General features: G+C 38.1%; 3 protein-coding genes across 5 annotated transcripts; 2 read left to right on the top strand and 1 right to left on the bottom strand.

Annotated features, from left to right (window-relative positions):
- The first annotated feature begins 606 nt into the window (after positions 1-606).
- Positions 607-4,099, top strand: Nprl2 (Nitrogen permease regulator-like 2). Of its 2 annotated transcripts, none has more exons than XM_083051767.1 (8): positions 607-820; positions 897-988; positions 1,082-1,238; positions 1,326-1,443; positions 1,538-1,772; positions 1,850-1,980; positions 2,062-2,231; positions 3,687-4,099. In XM_083051767.1, exons 1-8 carry the CDS (start codon positions 713-715, stop codon positions 3,696-3,698), a joined length of 1,023 nt encoding a protein of 340 aa, XP_082907893.1. In that variant the 5' UTR covers positions 607-712; the 3' UTR covers positions 3,699-4,099. The 2 variants fall into 2 exon arrangements, with proteins under 2 accessions (XP_082907893.1, XP_082907892.1); XM_083051766.1 differs by lacking the exon at positions 3,687-4,099 and adding an exon at positions 2,314-2,689.
- LOC145943869 (cilia- and flagella-associated protein 45) lies at positions 2,739-6,053 on the bottom strand. Its single transcript, XM_083051761.1, has 6 exons — positions 5,529-6,053; positions 4,820-5,224; positions 4,337-4,722; positions 4,094-4,226; positions 3,177-3,470; positions 2,739-3,087 (listed from the first exon to the last, which is right to left on the bottom strand). The coding sequence occupies exons 1-6, from the start codon at positions 5,694-5,696 to the stop codon at positions 2,890-2,892; spliced, it is 1,584 nt and encodes a 527-aa protein (XP_082907887.1). The 5' UTR covers positions 5,697-6,053; the 3' UTR covers positions 2,739-2,889.
- Positions 6,054-6,652: 599 nt separating this feature from the next.
- LOC145943868 (uncharacterized) lies at positions 6,653-21,635 on the top strand. 2 transcript variants are annotated; one of them, XM_083051760.1, is made up of 10 exons: positions 6,653-7,172; positions 8,003-8,799; positions 14,647-15,050; positions 15,317-15,674; positions 16,073-16,596; positions 16,764-17,714; positions 18,230-18,336; positions 18,555-18,753; positions 18,839-19,066; positions 19,233-21,635. In XM_083051760.1, exons 3-10 carry the CDS (start codon positions 14,658-14,660, stop codon positions 20,415-20,417), a joined length of 3,945 nt encoding a protein of 1,314 aa, XP_082907886.1. In that variant the 5' UTR covers positions 6,653-7,172; positions 8,003-8,799; positions 14,647-14,657; the 3' UTR covers positions 20,418-21,635. The 2 variants fall into 2 exon arrangements, with proteins under 2 accessions (XP_082907886.1, XP_082907885.1); XM_083051759.1 differs by lacking the exons at positions 6,653-7,172; positions 8,003-8,799 and adding an exon at positions 11,493-13,860.
- The last annotated feature ends 32 nt before the right edge of the window (positions 21,636-21,667 follow it).

Below are 21,667 nucleotides of genomic sequence, written 5' to 3'. Positions count from 1 at the left end.
ATGGGAAAAAGAGCTAGACGAAGACTCTCTAGGGAATTTTTAAAATCGCGATTATGTTGTCATCTTTTTCTCGATCTTATGGCACAGTATATACAGTATATATAGTAGCGCAACTCGAAGCTAGACGAACACTCTCTAGGGAATTTTGAAAGTTGCGATTATGTTGTCATCTTTTTCTCGATCTTATGGCACAGTATATACAGTATATATAGTAGCGCAACTCGAAGCTAGACGAACACTCTCTAGGGAATTTTGAAAGTTGCGATTATGTTGTCATCTTTTTCTCGATCTTGTGGCACAGTATAAACAGTATATACAGTAGCGCAACTCTGGCAATTTCTGCGTGTATGAAAATGAACTGCACATGCGCGAGCGAGGTATGTAACCAATCACGGTGCTCTCTGTCTCACTTACTCTTTCTTGTTATAATTTTCTCTCTCTTCTTATCCTACATCCATGAATTTATTAGTCAGCTACACATCTATGTATATTTTTTATATAAAGACAGGAATTTTATTTCTCTGAGTTGGCAACTTTACTAAAAAGAAGCTTCGCATTGTCACCGCGCGAGGTCTCTATTATCAGTTTTCCCTAGAATTCCATCAATCTTGTCCCTGTCGGTTTGAAATATTTAAATAATATATATACGGAGCAAGTGAGAAGTAAACGACAAATTGATCAAAATAATTTTACGATAATAAGCAAGAAAATAATGGCATCTACCTCGCAAAATGTTGAGGAGAAAGGACAAGAGGGTCCGATCAGATGTATATTCTTTGCTGAATTTCATCACATAGCTGGACCTAAAATTACATGCCAGGTAAAGAAAACATAACTTATAAACTGATACTCTCCCCTTTATATTTATATAAAATTGATTACATTATCTCTTACAGGTACCTGATAATTTTATATCCAAGGACATTTTTGATAACGTCAGCGTTTACATTATACCTAAGGCACAATTACAAAGAAGTACCATAACAATGTAAGTTTAAGAAGTTATAGTTATAAAATTAATTGTGCGAAAAAAATTTATTCAATTCTTGTCTAATATAATATCTAAAAACTCTTTTTGTAGCACATTAAAGGACTATAAAATTTTAGGATTTCCTGTCAAGATTGATGATAAGAAGTACGCAAGAAATGCATTTTACTTCAACTTGTGTTTTGTCTGCGACGCAAATGCTCGCACTGTTCATTATGAACCAGTGGTTAAGAAAATGTCAGATTTTTTGGTAACGATTTTTTATAATGTTCTCTATACTTTTTTAATATATTCGAGAAATACATCAATATATGTGTTATAAATTTTATATAATCAGATGGCTTTGGAAATAGAAAATTGCTTCTTATCTACATCTGATGATAAAACTAGGTTAGCAGAAATGCTTGCACAAGTCATGCAGGATTTAAATCTGCACAAAATGTGTACATTGACTGGTAAATAACTTACTTCAATATTACTTTAATAGAAAATATTATGTTATTGTACATTTTATATATGATAGATTTTATTTATGTAATATTTTGGTAGAAGGAACAATGACATCTCATTTGAAAGTAGTAAAATTAGCACCCGAGCCCAAACCAGTTCTTGATCATCAAGTACCGATATTTTTGGTGGATAAAGATTCATTTCAACATGATCAATGGGATCTGACTACGCAGCAAGTGCTGCCTTACATTGATGGCTTTAATCATGTGTCACGTATAGCAGCTGCAGCTGACGTAGAAAATAATTTAGTTAAAAGCTGCGTACAAAATCTTGTGTAAGAAATATTCAAAGAGTACAGTTTTTCGAATAATTGTTGCAAAAGACAGAATTGTTACATTCGAATTTTTGCAGATATTATGGAGTTGTAACTCTGATTCCAATATTTCAATATAGTAACGTTTATGCTGTAACTCCGAAATTAAGGCAATTGGGAGATGATCTAAAATTACAGGAGAGATGTATAGCATATGCTTCTAAATCACGTGAGCAATGTTTTATAACGTTATTACAATGTTATTTTAAATGTGCAATAAAATATATAGGTTGCTTTTTTTCTTATCTAGCTAGGCAACCTGCATCTTTTAGGGATATATACCGTATGTACTCAAGTATGACTTATGGCGTCACTATGAAGGATTTGTGTCAACGTCTTAATCCACAAAATTTGAGAATAAATGAGAGGAGACTGGTACAATTTGGTCTGATTGAGGGGCTTATTAGGAGAGTATATAATGTGAGTAGTTTACACACATATATATTTGTACTGCATATAGTGGTACATGCTATAGCGGTACATAAATTGACTTGTTCTATAGTATCCAGTACTTGCTCCTGGCGCATCTAATAGCGAAGAAGCAAAAAACAATCCAATCTATAAGTATTTTACAAGCACGTATAGCCTCGATGAAATATGCTGTAGCACGGGTCAATCAACCGCGCAAATCGAAGATATCATTGAGCGCGATCCGAACGTATTAACGATATGGAAGTGATGTTATAGAGCTAAAAGTTGAAAATTAGAAATAGGCGATATCTCCGTTTATAGGCATCGTCTACGTTTCTTTTCGATTCTTTCGCAGTCTTTTCTTTGAACGTACATCTTATTTAATAAGAGATTTTGTTTCCAAAATAAACTCTTTTATTAGATATCGAAGATATATCAATCATCTTGACGCTAATATATATTATTATTTATGTAAAAAATTTCGCTCTAGCACAGACTAGAACTTTCAATAGGGATTTTTTATTTTCATATAATTTATTCCTTGCATAATCATATTTGTAGTTTTGTATTATGTATATAATAAAATCGAAAAGTGATTTCTACATCTTTAAAACTTGGGCTTAAAGATGTTCGTATTCGCTTCCAATAAGCATCCTGATGGAATAATTCATTGAATATTTTCGATCATTCGTTTTACTTCATTAATGTAAATATCCGGTACTTTGTTCTCCCTCATTTCTTGGCACTTCCGTTCCATTGCGTCTTGCAATTTCTTTTTCCGCATCGCAGTCTCTGCGCGGATCGTTAGACCTTCTTCAAACATCTTTTGTCGCTCAGCGATACGTTCTCGTTCCTTCTCATTCACCTGTCCAATCGATAATACATACATAATATATAATATTACTGTATACCAATACACGAAAATTTTTTTTCACGCAAATGATTAGTGCGAACCTGCTTTAATATTTCACTGCGATGGATTAAAGTCTGTTGTTGTTTCTGCTCGAGTTCCTTCTTTTCTCTGCAAAAAGCTGCTCGTTGCACGCGTACGACTTTCTCGAATTCCCGCCTATTTCGCTCGATCTCGATAGCTTGCATTATTCGTTTATTATTTATTTGTTCCTCTCGCTCTCTCTGAAGAATCCTTTGACCCTCCACTCTCTTCAACGCTTCTTCCTTTTCTTTTTGTCTCCATTCTCGTTCTACTTCTTCCTGAACTCGCGCCGCATTAATTTCGTCAATTTGTGCCTGGAAATTAGTCGCCATGATTTGCCAAGTCAACATTATTATATATAACTGTATATAAAATGTATATATTTTATTATATATTTTTTTTATTAAATATATATGTATTTTAAAACATTAATTGGAAAAAATGCATGATATAACATACAAAAGCGTTATCAGAAATGTTTTACAAAAAAAGATTCAATATTTCATTAACAAATATTAATCTTTCAGCAGAATAACATATAATACTTAACTTTAAATTAAGAAATAATTATACGCGGGATGAAAAACCACGGAACGAAGTTTCGAAAAGAAAGAAAGCATGTATTGTCGATACCGAGGTCTGACGTGGCGCTCATGGATATATTGACCCTTGACAACAGGTAGTTGAAACAGAAGGATGTACGAAGGTAATTATAGAAGTATATAGAGCGATATATGTATGTATACGCGATAGGATATGATGATATATCGCGCAAATTATTATGAGGAAAATTCATGATTTTCCATTGCATATGTGCATTTTACAGAATTATTTATATATAGCGTGCGAAACCCCCGCGCGTCTGATAAAACTTTGATATCACTCGTACATCGTCGAGAATATATCGCAAGCTTTTCACAAATTGGGTATTAAATACCTGAAATTCGTGCGCTTGCATAGTTTGCGTCCCCACTCTGGCTTTCTCTCGTTCTTTCTTTAATTTTTCCAATTTCTGCTCCTCCACCTTTTTAGCCTCTCGTTCCTCCTTCAGTCGATGATAGTTTTGTATCCTGAAAAACAGAATGTATCTTTTCACAATAAAAAAAAGGGATTAAAAGAGGGGAATATTTTTAAAATAACGTTCCACAAAAATATATAAAATCTTTCAAAATTAATGTACCTTAGATCAATAATTTTATTCTCCTCTTGTTCCATAGCTTTAAAGTGTTTCAATTGTTCGTTTCCCTCCGCAAGTTCCTGTCGCACTTTAAGATTCTCGGTCTCTTTGTTGTGCAGCTTCTCGATCTCGTCTTGTTGCCACGCGATGTTATTTAAATTGATGAGCCGACTTTCCTCCTGCTTCCTCTCGAACTCGAGGATCCGTTGTTCTTCATTCTCCACGATTTGCTCCTTTAGAAACTTGGCGAATTGCAGCCTATTGGCCGTCTCCTCCTGCTCTTTTCGTAATTCCTCTTTTATCGCCCATCTCCTCTCATTTTCCATCATATCGTTCAGCCGCTTCTCCTCCTCGCGAAGCTCCCGTTCTATCAGCTTTTTCTCCGCGATCTACAAATGGACAGCTAAATGTACGAAAATTTTAGATATTACAGAGAGATATATCATCATATCATAGTCTTTTTGATCGTAGTATCGACGAATTTACTTGGGCGTCGCGAATAGCCCGGCATTTGGTCTCCAAGATAAGCCGATTGCACTTCTGTATCGCCTCCTCTTGTTCCATCCGCATGTTGTACGCACGTTCGAGGACGTGCATTGTTCGTCTTCTCGCCTCTTCCTCGATTTCCTTCGTCCTCGGGTCCTTCTCGCGGCCCTTCTTCGTGTCCATCCTGCGGATCTTCTCCTTTCGCTCGATGCTCTCCTTCGTCAATCTCTCCTTCTCCTTTTCCGCAGCTTCAGCGATCGCTAGCTTCTCTTCCTTTGTGATAGCGCTACTGCGTTCCTTCAGGTCCTCGTACTCCTTCTTCGTCATGATCTTTGGATAGACTATAGGTACCTTCGAAGGTATCAGATACTTTCTCGAGCCGGTTTTGCCCCTTATCTTTCCAACCTGTCAGGTTCAATCAATCGTTTAGTATGCATTATTTTAATATATTTTAATATATTTTTATATTCTGATATATTTTAATTTGCAGCTCGATTTTAATATAGAGAAATATATAATATATTCCTCTATTAAAGTCAAGCTATAAATTAAAATATATTTAAAAAAATATATATATATATAAAATATATAAATTATATATAAAATGTTTTTGTTTAATATAATTTAATACAATTAGAGAACGAGAGTATAGTATATTGTGTGGAAACCTGCGTTTCGCTTTACATGATCGATAGACTGTGTGTATTACCTCTTTTCCTTCAAACACGTTACTTCTTAAATGAATCGGTTTGTCATCGAGGATATGATCGCATACCGAGGGTGGATGGATCGTGTACACACCCGGTGGAAATTTAGAATCGCCCTGGTACTCGAAATTTCCAGATCCCGTCTTTCGTACCGCGATCTTGGTTGACATGTTGTGATCGATTTTCGGGGGGGAAAAATGTCAATCAAATAACAACAGCCGCGAGACAATTCTTCATCAGGATCGTCAGCTGATTGTTGATGTCTTTGAACGATATGTCGCTGGAATTTTAGGTATTTTCACACGCAGCGTTTCTTCTGCGCTTGACGATGACCCTTGACACCGGTAGCGAAACGAGAAAACCCTGAGGTAACCCGATAGGAACCGATGATCGCGACGAGACCGTCGTTGACTGTTTGCCAACGAGCAACCGTTCCTTTGTTTGTTCGATAGGAGGAATTATGCCAAGGGATACAGGTGGCCGATCGTGTTACTTAGGATCGTGTTTCGTTTTAGCACGAATGAAAGAGTGATAATCTCGCAAATGAGCGATGAAAGTCAGCGCTAGGTCTAAGAAGAAGAGATGGAGAAATATTCATGAGGGATCTGTTTTTTTTTTTTTTTTTTTTTTTTTGTCAACTTTGCCAGGAGTATTATAAGTAATATATTCCTTACGACATACAAAAAAAGAGATGTATACAAACTTTTTTTACGAATCGCAAATACGTATAAATTATGCAAGGAAGGAGCATATAAAATGTGCGTAGTCTATCTGACTCATAGAATAAGGATGGTTCGCGTGACACATGCAAATGACAAGGACGAAGGGGAAGAAGTAAAAAAAGGGAAACTCTTTGCGGGCACAAAACGTGAAATTACATTTATCGATACGTATATATGCGTATACGCTTATCGCGTGAGCAAAATTAAGCGAAGGCCACGCAATGGCTAGCTAGATAAGGCGGATAAGAAAAAAGAGATGTAACTCGCGTTATTTGAACACGCCTATTATTATTATTATTTTATTTTTTTTAAGAAACGCAAGCGATTGATCGACGCGACCGAAAGATAGAGAAGCTAGGGACATAATATATATATTATATATTTATTGATATCTCAATAAGATACATTTATATGTATATTTTTGATGCACTTGCGAGTAAAAGGTGAATGTTTATTAAAATCGCTATATTGCAGTATCCAATATTGCAACCCCCATTTGTCTCATATCGTGTCCCCTTGCTAGTCTCACCCCTACACTTGACCTTCGCCATCAGTTGCCATGAGAACGTAATTCATGCCTAGACTCGAGCCATATACTCTATTCCTTTCGCATGTATAATTTATTCCTCATCAACGTGAATCATCACTTTTTTTATCCTTTATATCGTCATCTTCTCCGTCTTCCTTTTTTTTTCTTTTCTTCTCGTATATAGTTTCGTCATATCGTACGAGAATTACTAATGCAGTCTGTAGAATAGCTCAAGTCTAATAACACGGAACTGGGACACATTAACTTTGTGAACAATAATTATCCGATCAATAGGTAGAGATAAAGCTTCTCTGAGCAAGTAGTTAAAAGTCTTCGAATGACAAAATTCAAGAAATAAAAGATAATCGATCGCCGCATCTAAGAACATGCTTTATGTAAGTTAAATTTAGCCTAAAGTTTAGTCTTGAACAAAAGAGAGGAAAGGGAGGTACTAGTCTAACTCACAGAAAAATCATCTTTTATGCATAAAAGCCCACATAACATTTCCCCCTAAAATATATGAGAATTTAATGGTGTATCCTATTTACATATCTAATCAATCTAACTTATATCATTTTGACATCTATTATGTATTGTATTTCACATTATGAATATTTCTTTATCCATAATACGAATCCAATATTTTCAATGTACATAAAATATTTCTATCTGTAATATGAATATTTTATATATATATATATATATATATTTTATAAATATTTTTTTTATATATTATATATATTGCATTATAAATATTTTTTTATATTTTGCATTGCAAATATTTTTTATCTATATGTGTGTGAATATTTATAATATATATAATATTTTTATCTATAGAAATATGAATATTTTTTATTTTATGAATATTTTTCTACATTGTATTTTGCATTATAAATAATTTTTATCCATAATACGAATCTAATATTTTTGTATATAATATTTCTATTTGTCATATGAATATTTTTTATTTTATGAATATTTTTTATTATATGAATATTTTTTTATATTGTACTTTGCATTATAAGTATTTTTTTATCTATATGTATATATGAATATTTTTTCTAATGTGTTTTGCATTATGAATATTTTTTTATCTATATAATATCTAATATGTTTATGTATCTATATAATATTTATATCTGTCAAAATATTTTTTATTTTATGAATGTGTTTTCATATTGGATTTTAAATTATGAATATTTTTCATGTAAATCTGCATCTCAAGATCTCTCAACGTGGCCATCCGGCGCGTGGCCGCGGACTGGCGATTGGCGACATCGTCGTGGCGCAGGTCATCGTCGTTGCCCCCCGCTGTCGTCGTTGATCCGCGAGAGAGCTACTAACGACGAAGCGAACCCCCCGTCGACGGTAACGACCCCGTGGCTATACCACGTGGCGGTACTATGTGTACCACGAGACGCGGCGATCGCACTCGCGTGCGACACACCGGCTCTGGCGCATCGCGGTCTGTTCTGTCGCGTCGTCCCTAGACGTGAAATTACACGATATAAATTAGAGACCCCGCTGCAAGAGACGACTCACAAATAAAACGCGACGCACGATTGATGGATTGATTATCGATGACGTTTGCACTTATTCGCGTTTCTCGACTCATAGATAAAATAGGAGGAAGAGAAACGTTATCTCTCTTCCGGATAATTTTCGATGACACAACGAATAGAGTATAAATATCGAAGCATCTTGCAGCTTCATTTTTGTTTCATTTGTGCAAATATTAAAATTTATAATTTTTTTTTAATCACGAACGCGTTGGTGAATGAGATTATTTAAGTGAATGCGTTTACGTTGGACCATAAGTGAATCTTCCGATAATATGCAGTTTGTATAATAAACGCGAAAGTAAACAACGGAGGTGCCACGGATACATCTGGATGGGACTCGTCGATCTTCTAGCATAGATCTATCTGTCAGAAGGACGGATGATGTGGGCGCGAGATAATGATCTGACTGTCATCATCGTTAAGAAATGATAGAATATTCTGGAGCTCCTTTGTCTATCAAGTGAGTACATATAAATATATATATTCTTTTTTTATTTATAAGATATATTGAATAATTTTCTCGATATTTTCATCGAAACATTTAATTTCTCGGTCTATATTTAACAACGTTTGCGAAATATACACTTTACTTTTCAGCTCATTCAATAAAACAAGAGCAATTAGAGCTAAACTTATACCAATTATATACTCTTAAATAGATAATAATATATATTATTATACATATATTATATACGATCTGTTTAAGTATAATTGATATAATTTTAGCTCTAATTGCTCTTGTTTTATTAAACGAGCCAAAAAGTAAAGTATATAATATATAATAAGACAATATATATATTTGCAAAAAATTTTATAGAAAAAAATGTACATGTATCTGATCTGCCTTATTGTTCGTATATTCGCTGGATATATATTTGACACTTGCCATCGCAAAAGAATTCAGGGACGAGTATCAACGCGAAAGATCGCGACATTTCGTCGACTTTCTCTATTATCAGGTTTCTCTCTGCAAAACTTTTTTTTTCCATTCAATCGATAGGATCGCTTTTGCGTTAAGCGCACACTATACTAGAAGCGCAGATATAGATTATCACCGCGATGGAAAGCTTCTCGGAAAAGTCTCGCGCGAGTCGCGAACCGACAATTTTCCTCGCGCCGACCGATTTCTCGTCATCCGGATTTCGTCGATATTCGCCAAGGAGGGATGTCGATGACCCTTATATACCCGGACGTAGATACCGCGAACGAGAAGCGAAGGTGCACGTAAAGATCTATCTATAGACATAGCGTTCGTCCACATCGCCGCACATATACAACGTCATTGTCGTTGTCACAACAAAGACCCCCTTCGAAGAAGATATTTCTTTTGCTATCGCATCCCCCTTCCCCATAAATTAATTAATTAAAAAATTGAAAATCTATATTATATATATAAATTCAATTTTAATTTTTAATTTTAATTTTTTTTATAATTATTATAATATATTATTATTTTATTATAATTTATTATATATTATATATTATATATAAATTATTATTTTATATATAATATTATATATTATATATATAAAAAATTGATTATATATATTTCTCTATTTCAAGGCGGAAGTGGGTTAATATTTCAATATAAAGCATCATATGCCGTATATACATAATATATGCCCTATGTTCTCCAGTATAAGTAAGTCCCTCTGCGCATTCCTTATGAGCGCATGCGATCGTAAAGACCAGATCCTCCTTCGGGAACTGCATACGTATATGTATTACATTCGCGGGAAAGTGGCAAGAAACGACACTCTCTCGCAGATGCCAGGTGGGGTGGTACAATGTTGTATACTCTCTAAGCGGACTTATATAACGTGCAGAACTACGACCCAGGGTATGCGTAAGTGTAAGGAGGGAGGAAAGGGACGTAAATTATGAAATAGCTTCTTTCTCCCTTCGAAAGGGTTTTGTTCTCCTTCTCTCTTTCTCTGTTCACCTGTCGTTATACGCGTGTCGTATTAACATTATTCGCAAAGGGTGCATTCGCGTTCATCCCCTTCGTATTGATAGACGATAGACGTTCAGAAGTTCCCTCGACTTGCGGAGAAACGCCATAGAAATTGCATATTTTCGCAACAATGTCGAAATGACTTTCCTTACGACTTGGAAACGGCGTTGTTACAACACAAACGAGTTTCACGCTTGTTTGCAAGGCTCGTTGAACAACGAAGATCTATAAAAAAAAGTATAGTTCTATTTATCAACGCGTTCATGCGGCTCTCTCTCTTAAATAATTTTATCCCGTTTCTCCGGAGGATGTGTGAATCTTCGGAATCTAATTTATGACATCGCGTCGATATACCTGTAGAAAAATATGAATTAAAAAAAATGAAGAACACTTGACGCGCCAAGTTTTACGACGGCGCTTGGTCTCTACTTTTTTTTATCATCACGGACTTATCGTTAATCCTTGAACGGTCGTACAACCGCATAAAACTGCAGATAAGTGAAGCATTAGCACGGCTCTCATGGTGCTCGCAATGTTGCTTAACATGTTTTACAGTCGAGGCATTTAGATATCGAACGCCGCTCGTTCTTGCGGACCTTAGCGGAGAGAGACAAGAATAAGGAGAGGAATGTGCCGTTCTCCACGGAATCGAAGCATTGTCAAATTTCCTTGGAGAACCTTAAACCCCTTCGGTCCCTCCTCCTCTAAATAAGGGAAGAAAAATTCCTCGAGGCGCGTAATAAAAAAAAAAGAAAAAAAAAGAAAATTACACCAGGAGACATCAACGTGACATCGACTCGCGACCTGTCGTCCCTTCTCTTCGTCCTTCCGCCTGTCTGCGCCGGAGGATGCGCGTCCTGAACGGCCAATTGAAATACGCCTGTTGTCTTGTCTCGAAGGGCTCCTGAAAGGGAGCCAGTCGTCACGCGTGTGGTGTTAAATAAAGAGGGGGGAAAAACGCAACACGCACATGCTATTCTCTATCTCGTCCCCCCGCTACGGCCGGCCCGCTTCTTCGCATGACAGTCCACATTGCAACTTTGTGACACGTCCGAGGTATCATCCTCTCGCGGGTATATCGTTTCTTCTTCTCCGCCGAGGAAGATGACGTTCATCGCGATGTCGAGGAGAAGGGAACGCGTTCCGTTTTTCGCAAAAGTTTCGGAGGACAGACTTGATGTTCCTCGAGATACCGCGTTGCCTACGATCATTTCTTAAAGTTTAGTTAGATAAACATTAAAATTTAAAAAAAAAAGAGGAGATAAGAAGGAGGAAACGCTTCATTAACGCATCCTAAAAAAAAAAAAAAAAAAAAAAGAAAGAAAGAAGGGAGCAAGAGAAGAGGCAAAGTGTGAGGTCTCGTTCTTCTTTTATCGCTTTATCGCGGGGTTGGTGGTCTTCAGGATGGGTGGTGATGACATGTGATTCCTGGTGATACGGTGACGCAAGATTCGGTGTGGAGTATACATTAACTCGTCGGTGCTAAAGATCGAAAGCAACGAAGATAGAACATAGAAAGTGATAACGAAGAGATCTTCTGTTCGCGAGCTTCGTCGTTTCGTGATCTAATATGTGTGTGTAAAAATTACATTAACGTAATAGTGGTAATTCGATCGATTAATCGAAGGAAATGTCATTTGCCGATTTTTACGACGTCTTGATAATACAACTACGCATTGTTTCACCGATATTCGTTTAGCGACTGGATATACATATGAATATACTTCGATAATAAATAATTACTCTCGATATTTACCTCGAAAGATAATTTGCATCCATGCTTTTCTCGTTATCAAAACTGACGTACACGACAGCGTAAGATCGATGAAATGTATGAACAAGATCTTCATGATCGGTAACATTATTATTAATTTTAATTTTACAAATTTTGCCATAGAGGGGGAGAGAGCAAAATTAAATAAAATGATCTTTAATTGTGATTAACGTGCAATTGTTTTATGCGTAATAAATTGTTGTATGAGTAATTATGATAAGCCACTCAACATATAGACTGTCTAAAAATAGTATTGTATTTTGTAACTTAAAATTCGGTGAACTCGTTTTTTTTCCCCACTTGCCGTCAGTAATTTCGCTTAAGTGTTGATTATCCTATCATTTAACAATTATATTCACGACCTAATTGCGCGAGCTTATATAAGGTGAATATAAAGCAATTACACACATTTCATATACATGCATGCGTGCGCAAAGTTTTTTTTACAATGCAGGGTCCCTTTTTTTTCGATATTTGCGATTGCTCTTCGAGGGGTTTGTACTCTCAACTTCTTCCTAACTCGTGAATTTCCGTGCAAGTGAAAAAAAAAGGAAAAGTGCGTGTGTGCTCGGACAAGAAAAAGAAAGAGACAGAATGGGAAGGTGGAACAAGGGGATACATCGCGTGCGAAACGTAATTTCTCCCTTTTTCGTGTGTATCGCACACAAGGACACTCTCCGATGCAAAATGCGTACGAGGAACGATCGATGAGAATCGATAGAGGAGGAGAAACTTTGACGAAAAAAAAAGAAAAGAAAAAAAACCATCGTGTAGAAACACATCGGTTGACATGTAGTGCACGAAGCTTTGCAATTATTGCCATCCCTTTCGCGAGTGCAACCCCGTCTCTCTCCTGTCTTCAACATATAGTATTATTTTGTGCCGCCCGCGTGTCGCGAGACTTTGTTCAACTTCGTCGACCGAAACTGATAAAGTATACCGTTGGCTCTTTAATACTTAATTAGCGCTCTCTCTCCCTCCTTTCAGCCGTAATTATTATACAGTGTTTCCCGCGAATCGAAAGGAGAGAAGGGGATGAATTATTCGTACTATGAATGCTTTTAAACGCAACTGGAATACGAAATTATTCGGGCGAGATTCCACTTATCAGACGTCCCAAAAATTCCTCCTCATGTCGCTCAATTCTATCTAAAAAAAAAAAAAAAAAAAAAGAAAGAAAAGAAAAATGCGATCGCACGATCAACATTCGGACGTCGCGTTGAAGCCCCGAAGGAAGAAAGCATCGTCGAGGGAAAAATCCGATCATCAATCGTCCACGCGATCATCTCGTTGGCCCAGAGTCACGATATTCCGCGGCAAAAAGTCACACGGGGAGTCTAATAATGACGTTCCCGAGAGGAATCTATCCCGATTCGAGTCCACCGTCGTCAACGACTCCAACGTCGTCGCCTGCGACATCGTCGAGCTTCTCTGCGACGCGAGTAATGAAGAGAGATCGACCTGTTCGCGGATCTCCAGCTCGACGGAACCCGAGGAGTCAGCTGATGGCGTCTGCTCCACGTGCAAGGATTGCGCGGAGTGTCAGTTGCGGCAGCAGCAAGATTGCGCCGCCGCAAAGATACGCAAGACGGAAGAAGAGGAAGAGGATCATCATCATCAGGACGAAGAACTGCCGGAACATCTGGATTATTACGAGGCTTCCACGACGGAGGAACACGAGAAGACTCCGATTCTCGTCGATCTGACCAGCGAGGAGTCGAAGCAGACCACCTGGAAGCAGACGATCCTGAAGCGATTCGGCGACACCGAGGAAGAGAGCTCGGAGATGGCGGGTGAGAATGTGATAAGCAAATGTATGAGCAAAAGCGGTGTATCGTCGCACGCAATTAACACCTCCCCCCCCCCCCCCTGTCAATCTTTACTAATCTTGATGTCTAATATTTTTTTTAGAGTAGTCATATGATGTACGTCACATGTAAAAACAAACAGTTGCATAAAAAATGATATCTTCGGAAATGAAACAGCCGTAGGTGTATAAATCGGTCTTCAAATCTATTTCTTCTAGTCTTTTTCAACATCGCTTTGTTCGATGTTATTGTATCAATCGTATCATTTTTTAATTAAATATTGCTCGAAGAGGACCCCGCACCAAATACATAGGATTTTGGCTTTCGATGGAATTGGTTGTTATTTTTCATATGTTGTAACTTATGTCCTGCTGAATAAAAAATGTAATAGGCTCAAAGCTAAATAATAGATGGTTACTGATTTACAGCCAGTTAAACACGAAAAATTAGGACTTTACGAGTTGTTTGATTGGCTGTAACTCATCAGTAACTATCCAATATTTAGTCTATTACATCTTTTCTTCAGCAAGTCATAAGCTACAACATATGAAAAAAAAAAAACAACCAATTTCACCGAAAACTAAAATCCTATATATTTGGTGCGAAGTTCTTTCTTATGGGGAATCTTCCACGTCGCGCATGGAAAATATCTCGCATATATGTATGACGAATAAAATTTTAAATCTGTTTTTCTCCTGGACAATTTTTCGTCCGGGATTTCTTTCCATCACGTAGAAAAAAAAAAACTAACTCCAAGTTTCTTTTTTCCAGAACCTCGCATCATGATAGCCGACAGTTCCAGCAGGCTCCAACGCGGCGGGACAGGCGGTAGCCTGGCGACCGCCCTGAGGGATCGCGGCCCTTGCGTGATCCCCGTGCAGCCTAATCGCTCCCTGCCGATCCGTCCGGCACCGCCGACGCCGACGAGGTCGGCGGCGTCGCTTGTCACGTCGCGGAAGACGTCGCGCTCGCCGATTCTCAAACTATCGAAGTCTCAGGTGTCGAATCTCGTCGACGTCGTCGAGGTGCAGTCGGACATATCGTCCTCGATGTTGATGTCCAACGATCTGAACGACGAATTCCCTCCTTTCGCCCAGCAGGATGGAAGCGGAATGATGCTCGCGATCGATCGCTCGGACTACGTTCTGTCGCGTATTCCGACTAATGCCGTGCAGGTAGATCGAATTTGAAGATCGAGCTGCTTTTAGCTTTTTTCCCCCGGGACGGATTAGATCAGGAAACGATTGTTTTGTGTGTAATGATATTGATTCAATACTTTGTTTTTTTTTATATTTGTTTTACATCTATTATAGTTCACTTCATATAAGCAAGCAATTTGCTCGTGGATTGAAATTAAAGATTAGAGTCGATCGATAACTGTCTGTTTCAATTATACGTTGACATTGTAAATATCATTTAGCGACGATTGTCACATTTACAGATTACGAAAGAGATCAATAACGTTAAGAAGAAAAATGGCGAGGATAGAGACAGAGAATACGAGAAAGAACTTACCAAAGACGTGAAGAAGCGGAGGAAATCCCACGAAGTGGACGCCAGTCACGTACAGGACGAACGGGTCAAGAATATTTTGAAAGAGTACTCCAAAAGCTGTTCGAGTAATTTGATCGACAAAGGAGAGAAGAGAGCGCAGCAGCACGTGGTGATAAGATTGTGGGATGCTAAGAGATATTCGTCATCGGTCGTGGTATCAACGACGGAGCCGGAGGGAGAGAAGACCAAGGAAATCTGTAATAAAGTCGTGCCGCCTTTAAGATTAAAAAAAATCGTGCGCGAAGGTACGCTCTATCAATTATTTCAAGAAAATTATTTAGCTTTATAAATTCTTTGCGAAAATAATTGGCAAATTTTTCGAAATTTAAATTAACCCTTCTGTCAATGCATAATTTTTCATCTTTTCATCAATGTATGGGTACTCGGGTATCCATTCATATATTGACAGAAGGGTTTTTAATTTAATTAATTTAATTAATTTGTATTAATTTATATTAATTTAATTAATTATATTAATTTGTATTAATTTATATTAATTTAATTAATTATATCAATTTGTATTAATTTAATTAATATAATTTAATTAAACAATAAAAATAATTTTTTATTCGCGCGCAGATATATTAAGATGCTTAAATGGTTTTCTTTATATTTACCTTATTATTTGATTTTTTATTTTCAGCGAGCACCACCAACGAATACCGCAACGTCGAGATGAACGCTAGGAAGTCGGAGAATGAGTCCAACTATCGCATCGTCACCGGGGCCACGCCACGTCCGGAGTCGCCGTTCGGGTATTCCGCCACTTCCTTCTGGAGCAGCGTGATCTCGGAGAAGGAGGAGCTTGGCGAATCGTCGACGCGGGACAAGGGTCGGCGATCCTCGCCGAAGAGCGACGGCTACAAGATCAAGTATCGTCGCAACCGGCTGCGTCAGAAGCTGCGGGAATTGCGCGGAAAAGCACTGGAGCTGTCACGCGAGATGGCCGAGTGCGATAACGCAGCCGACACGAGTCCGCAACATAGCACCAGGCTGCGCCAGATGATGAATTGCTACGAGAAGCAGATCGAGAACATCTCCAAGCTGTTGTGTAAACTGTCCGCTTCCATACCGTCGACGGCCGACGACGACATCGTCGTCGATCTCGACTATGAGCTGGACGAGCGTTCGATTTCAGAGAAAATCGTCGACAGTGACATCGCGCAGGTAAACAGGTTGACATTGATAGTAGTGCTTTTTTTGAACAAAATTATTTTTTTCTGTTTGTCAAAGAGGCCTGTCAAATCGAAATCTGTTCTCGATAAATAAAAATTTAACTTACCGATTATTTCACAATGTCATTTCTACTGATGATCGATGTCTATGTTGAAAAGGTAAACGGAGTATCGAGAAGCGGTGTTTCCCCGTCTCCTTCCCCGGAGCCGCCGAAGCTGTCGCCTCGCTCCCCTATCGACTACGAGAGAGGTAAATCGCCGGATGCGATGAGAGACAGTCCACCAGTGCTACCCAGAGTTTACATCGCGATTCAGCCAACTGCTCTGGAATGTCTGAAGCAAAATCTTAAATCTACCGCTAAGAGCTGGCACGCAGACGAGAGCTCGTCGAGTTCGACGCTCGAGAAAGACGTGAAGATGAATACCATGATGAATCCAACGATTTGCGATAATACAGCAACACCGGCAATTGCATCTCCAGTTTCATCATCGGAGTTCGAAGGCGCGGGAAGCAGTACGGCAGAGTGGGATGGAGAGGAGGCCTCACCGAAGCTGAAGAGTCCAGAAATCAAGGGGAAGATCGCAGAGGATACCAAAACGTCGTTCGTCGACGTTCATCGACGAGCGACACCGCCGATATCTTCGGACAACTTTCTTATAGGTTCAACGATGGATCTCGAGATAGATGGAAGCGACGTGAGAGACACGAAAGAAGGACCGGCCGCTCAAATTGGACATCTCGATGACGTAACGCAGATTTTGGAAACCACCGCGAGCAAACAGATTGCTTGCGAGAAACAGGAACCGGATCAGAGATCGAACGAGGCTCTATCGTCGTCTAGTCCGCCTATTGTCGAGGAAGCTAGAAAGACCACGGAATATGGAAGCTACGATTCGGAGGAAGGGATCAATAGCGAGGGTAAAGCGGTCGTGAACGCGGTCACTGCTACACAGGATGCTGCGTCAACGATAGCAACCGGACGACCGCAAGTACCCACCGCCAATGTGACTAACATCTTGCAGCTGCAATCAAATTATTACGGCTCGTCCGTCGCGCGAGACAACGTTGTTTTTACGGGCGTCATACAGAATTCGAGGGATGCACAGAAGGTAAACTATATAAAATATTATATATATTATAAATTATATTATAAATATATTATATATAATATATAAAGTATATTATAAATTATAATATTATTATATATATTATAATATTATTATATATATTATGAGATATAGTTATACATATATATTCATCTCTTTTTTTCTTCTATTTAAAATTATTAAATAGTCAAATATAAATTGTCATCAAATACTAAAATTCAAAAATTGCATGTCTAGATGAAAAATAAAATAAATATGTTATGTGTAATTAGTGCAATTTCTTGAGATTAATTTGTATTGTCATTTTTTAAGCTTCTCTTTCTTGGTGTCATACTTTCTTTCGTTAAATCTCTACGAATTAATGCACATAATAATTTAACTAGAGCAATTAACAAATGATTAATTGATCTATATATTATATTATTATCAATTATCTATTTATTTTTTTTATTGCAAAAGCTTGGATCATCTTAGAAAAATAATTTTAAGAATTTCAAACATATTTAACATGCTTCTAGATGATGACATCAAGCATGAATCAATCTGTGGCATTAGATCCAACAATGTCTTTGGGATTCCCTCAATCTGGATCTACTGTTAGCAGTTCAAATCAACAATGTGTCGTGTAAGTATGATTTCATATATTATAAAATATATAATATATAATGAAAAATTTGATTTATACTAATACAATTTTTTAAAGATATACTATTAATGTGTGTAACAATATAATATTATATATAATATCATATATAATAATTAATATTGTATATAATAATATATATAATATTTTTTATATATATAATACAAATTTAACACGTGCGTTTTTTTCACGCATATCAGCCTGCCTAACAGCTGCAACAGCAAAGTCATTCAGGAAACTAAGAATCAGCGAAACGAGGGAAGCCGCATCATGACGGAACAATTTCCTACATTGGGCAATTGGGTTGCGCGAATGTCAAAGAAGCAGGCTACCAAATCAAAGTCTAAATTACAATCTGGAGTTACCTTACCAACCGCATCGACAGCGGAAGCTGCTCGTGTGAGTACATTTTAAAAATATAAAACGTAATTACCTTTCTTCAATAATAAGATTATCGCGAAATTCTGCTTGCTTCTATATGCAGATTCCCGGACTGGAGACACAAAAGATCCGTACAAGCGCGCCGAGTAACGCGACACGAAACAATATAGTCAACGTAGCACCGCAATGGAACACGGAAAGATGGCAACGTCAACAGCATCAGCAACGTCAGCAACAATTGTACGCAGCAGCATCGTCGGCCGCGCCTGCAGTGAGGCCGGGTATCTGTCCTCCCATCTCGGTTACCCAGTTCTATCCACCTAATTACGCGGTAAGAAACGATAATTTCTCAGAAAAACATTAATCACATCAATTGAATGATCTACCAAGAGCAATTATCTACAAATCAATTGAACATTTTACCATATTAATCAGTTGATCTCAAAGGATTTCGCTTACGAGAAATATATATCATTTATTCATTTATCTTTTATCAGATTGATCCTTACGGCAGCGCGGCTTTCGGTTACCACTCAGCGATATGTCCCTACGGCGACTACTCTTATCACTCGCGTCTGCATCCCACTGCATCGTCGATAAGCGGTCCGTATCCACTAGGTCCGTTGCAGGACCCGCAGCATCCCGCCTCTCCGCTCCGCCAGATGCAGCATCTCGACAAGCGTTTCCCCGCGCACATCCAGGACGCGGCGACTCGCCACTACGCCGCTACGGATCTTCTCAAGTATCCCGGTTCGTTGTCCGCGGGCGGTTATCAACATGCGGCTGCCGCCGCCGCTGCCGCTGGCTTGGACTATGATCATCGACTGAGGACGGCCACAGCCGCCACCGGGGTGCAGAACGGCACCCCATCGGCTTGTCTGCCATCGCTCTTACTACCACCACCTCCTCCATTGGCCGCAGCTACGGCGCAGCACGGTACCTTGGCGCGTACCGCCCTGACCGGTTACCCTACCGCGAACAACGCTCAATGCGGCAGGAACAGGATGATCCCGGACGTCGTCGCCGCGGCGGCGGCAGCCGCGGTCGTCGCGGCTGCCTCCTTCGGGCGACAACGCAGCACCGTCCTGCCACCATATAGTAGAGCCGACGCGGAAATGGTATCCGGCGTTATGGACAACGAATCTTCGCAGTTGATGGCGACGAATAGGCTGACGGCGAATCGCGAGCGTCTGCCGCAAGAGCCGGTGCAATCCGTGGCGGGCGTTAACATGGACTCGCGGCTGAACAACGGTGGTTATCGTCAGCTACAGAATCTAATTTTGGAGCGATTACCTTACGTGAAGACGGACGATGTCTCTTATCCTCAGCCATCCTCGGCCATCTTCGGTGACAACGCAGTGCAGGAATCGACGTCTTCGGTGCCCACGTCGACCACGTACAAATCCACCCCGGTCTTGACGTCCAACAGTGGGTTGGCTGTCAAGGAATCCGCGAGGAAAGAGAGTCGTAACTGCGAGACGCCGCATCTGGGAAAGGTGAACCGCACTCTAGAGACCACGAGCAACCTGGAATGCTCTAATTGCGGTCTAACCGGTTCCATGTTCAAGTGCCTGGGCTGCGAGGCGGCCTTCTACTGCGACGAGAGATGCCAAACTCGTCACTGGAGCATTCACGTGGAGAAATGCCCCAAGAGAATGCCTAAGCTGAAAAAACTTGTCTGAAACTATGGAAAAATCGACGTTTTGTAAATAAATTAATATCAAATTAAATTTTAATATTAAATTAATATTAAAAGATAATTTTAATATAAATTTTAATATTAAATTAATATTAAAAGATAATTTTAATATAAATTTCAATATTAAATTAATATTAAAAGGTATCAAATGAATAATATTCAAATAGCCAAGACAACTAACTAAGAAATGTGTGAACGGATGTATTACTGTTTCGATATTTGCATATTTTCACCGATAACTTATGTACCTCTCTAGTCAGAGTATTATAAATATTATAACGAATGCAAGAGAGAGTATTCTGTTCTGTCTCTTGCAATCGCATCAGATTTTACACCACAAATGTGATAAAGTGTGCCTGTAATACAAACGCTTATTGTAATTTTATGGTGCTTTATGCACAGTTTAATGTTTTGTTTTGTAAATTATGAACATACAAAGAGAAAGAGAGAGAAAGAAAGAGAAGAGTTCAGCACACTGTTTCTTACTATTAAATGATAAATGGCATATGTATTGTGCAATAATTATATAATACAAAAAGTATATATGCGCGTCAATGTATATAAATATTATGTGTTGTAACGGATATTACGAACGTGCTACCTCTCATGTACCTTATATAGTCATAGTGACTTGTTTGGAATCTTGTTTTATTAAGATTCCTAGAGAATCTCTTGCGTTGTAGCCACATTAGAGCATAAGTCGAAGCAAGAATGATTTTTTTTTCTTTGCGATGTATATAAAAAATTAATTGGTTTTTACATATTTTATCAGCTTATACTATTAAGCACCAATAATGTGATTTGTGAAAAAATTAAAATTTATTTTGATGTATAGCATAAGATAAAGATTTACATAATTTCCTTAACTTTCGACGTCGTAATCTAATGTGGCTATAATGAGAAATCAGATTTACTGCTAAAAGTCAGTAATTTGAAAAATAAATCAAATCATTATTGGAAATATATGGTGTGCCATCAAGAGAGAAGAGCTAGTAAAATTATATTTATTCTTATTATTTTCAAGAATATATATTTTAAAAAAGTCGTGTATCTCTTTAAGCCTAGCATATGATTGTTTCAATGCTTTCTAATTGTTATATATGTAAAACTATAATCAAGTTTTTATACTTTTATAAAAATTTGTAAAGAAATTGCAGCACCACATTTGTTTAAATGGATGCAAATATATGAATGAAAAACAAGTGACATGTAAAAATTACTTATTTCTTAATA

The sequence above is a fragment of the Prenolepis imparis genome, unplaced genomic scaffold (assembly GCF_030444845.1).
Source record: "Prenolepis imparis isolate NDT839.2.m4 unplaced genomic scaffold, iyPreImpa1.0 SCAF_12, whole genome shotgun sequence".
NCBI lineage: Eukaryota > Metazoa > Arthropoda > Insecta > Hymenoptera > Formicidae > Prenolepis > Prenolepis imparis.
The sequence above is the reverse complement of the archived record's forward strand: the minus strand, read 5'-3'. Positions and strand labels throughout refer to the sequence as shown.

Coding starts and splice junctions, on each gene's coding strand:
- Nprl2 (XM_083051766.1), top strand. CDS start 713: ATGGCATCTACCTCGCAAAATGTTGAGGAGAAAGGACAAGAGGGTCCG. Junction 1,239..1,325: donor AGAAAATGTCAGATTTTTTG/GTAACGATTTTT, acceptor TTATATAATCAG/ATGGCTTTGGAAATAGAAAA. Junction 2,232..2,313: donor TTATTAGGAGAGTATATAAT/GTGAGTAGTTTA, acceptor CTTGTTCTATAG/TATCCAGTACTTGCTCCTGG.
- LOC145943869 (XM_083051761.1), bottom strand. CDS start 5,696: ATGTCAACCAAGATCGCGGTACGAAAGACGGGATCTGGAAATTTCGAG. Junction 4,723..4,819: donor GGGCTATTCGCGACGCCCAA/GTAAATTCGTCG, acceptor GTCCATTTGTAG/ATCGCGGAGAAAAAGCTGAT. Junction 3,471..4,093: donor TGCAAGCGCACGAATTTCAG/GTATTTAATACC, acceptor ACTAATTTCCAG/GCACAAATTGACGAAATTAA.
- LOC145943868 (XM_083051759.1), top strand. CDS start 13,254: ATGCGATCGCACGATCAACATTCGGACGTCGCGTTGAAGCCCCGAAGG. Junction 18,337..18,554: donor TCAAATCAACAATGTGTCGT/GTAAGTATGATT, acceptor CACGCATATCAG/CCTGCCTAACAGCTGCAACA. Junction 19,067..19,232: donor TCTATCCACCTAATTACGCG/GTAAGAAACGAT, acceptor ATCTTTTATCAG/ATTGATCCTTACGGCAGCGC.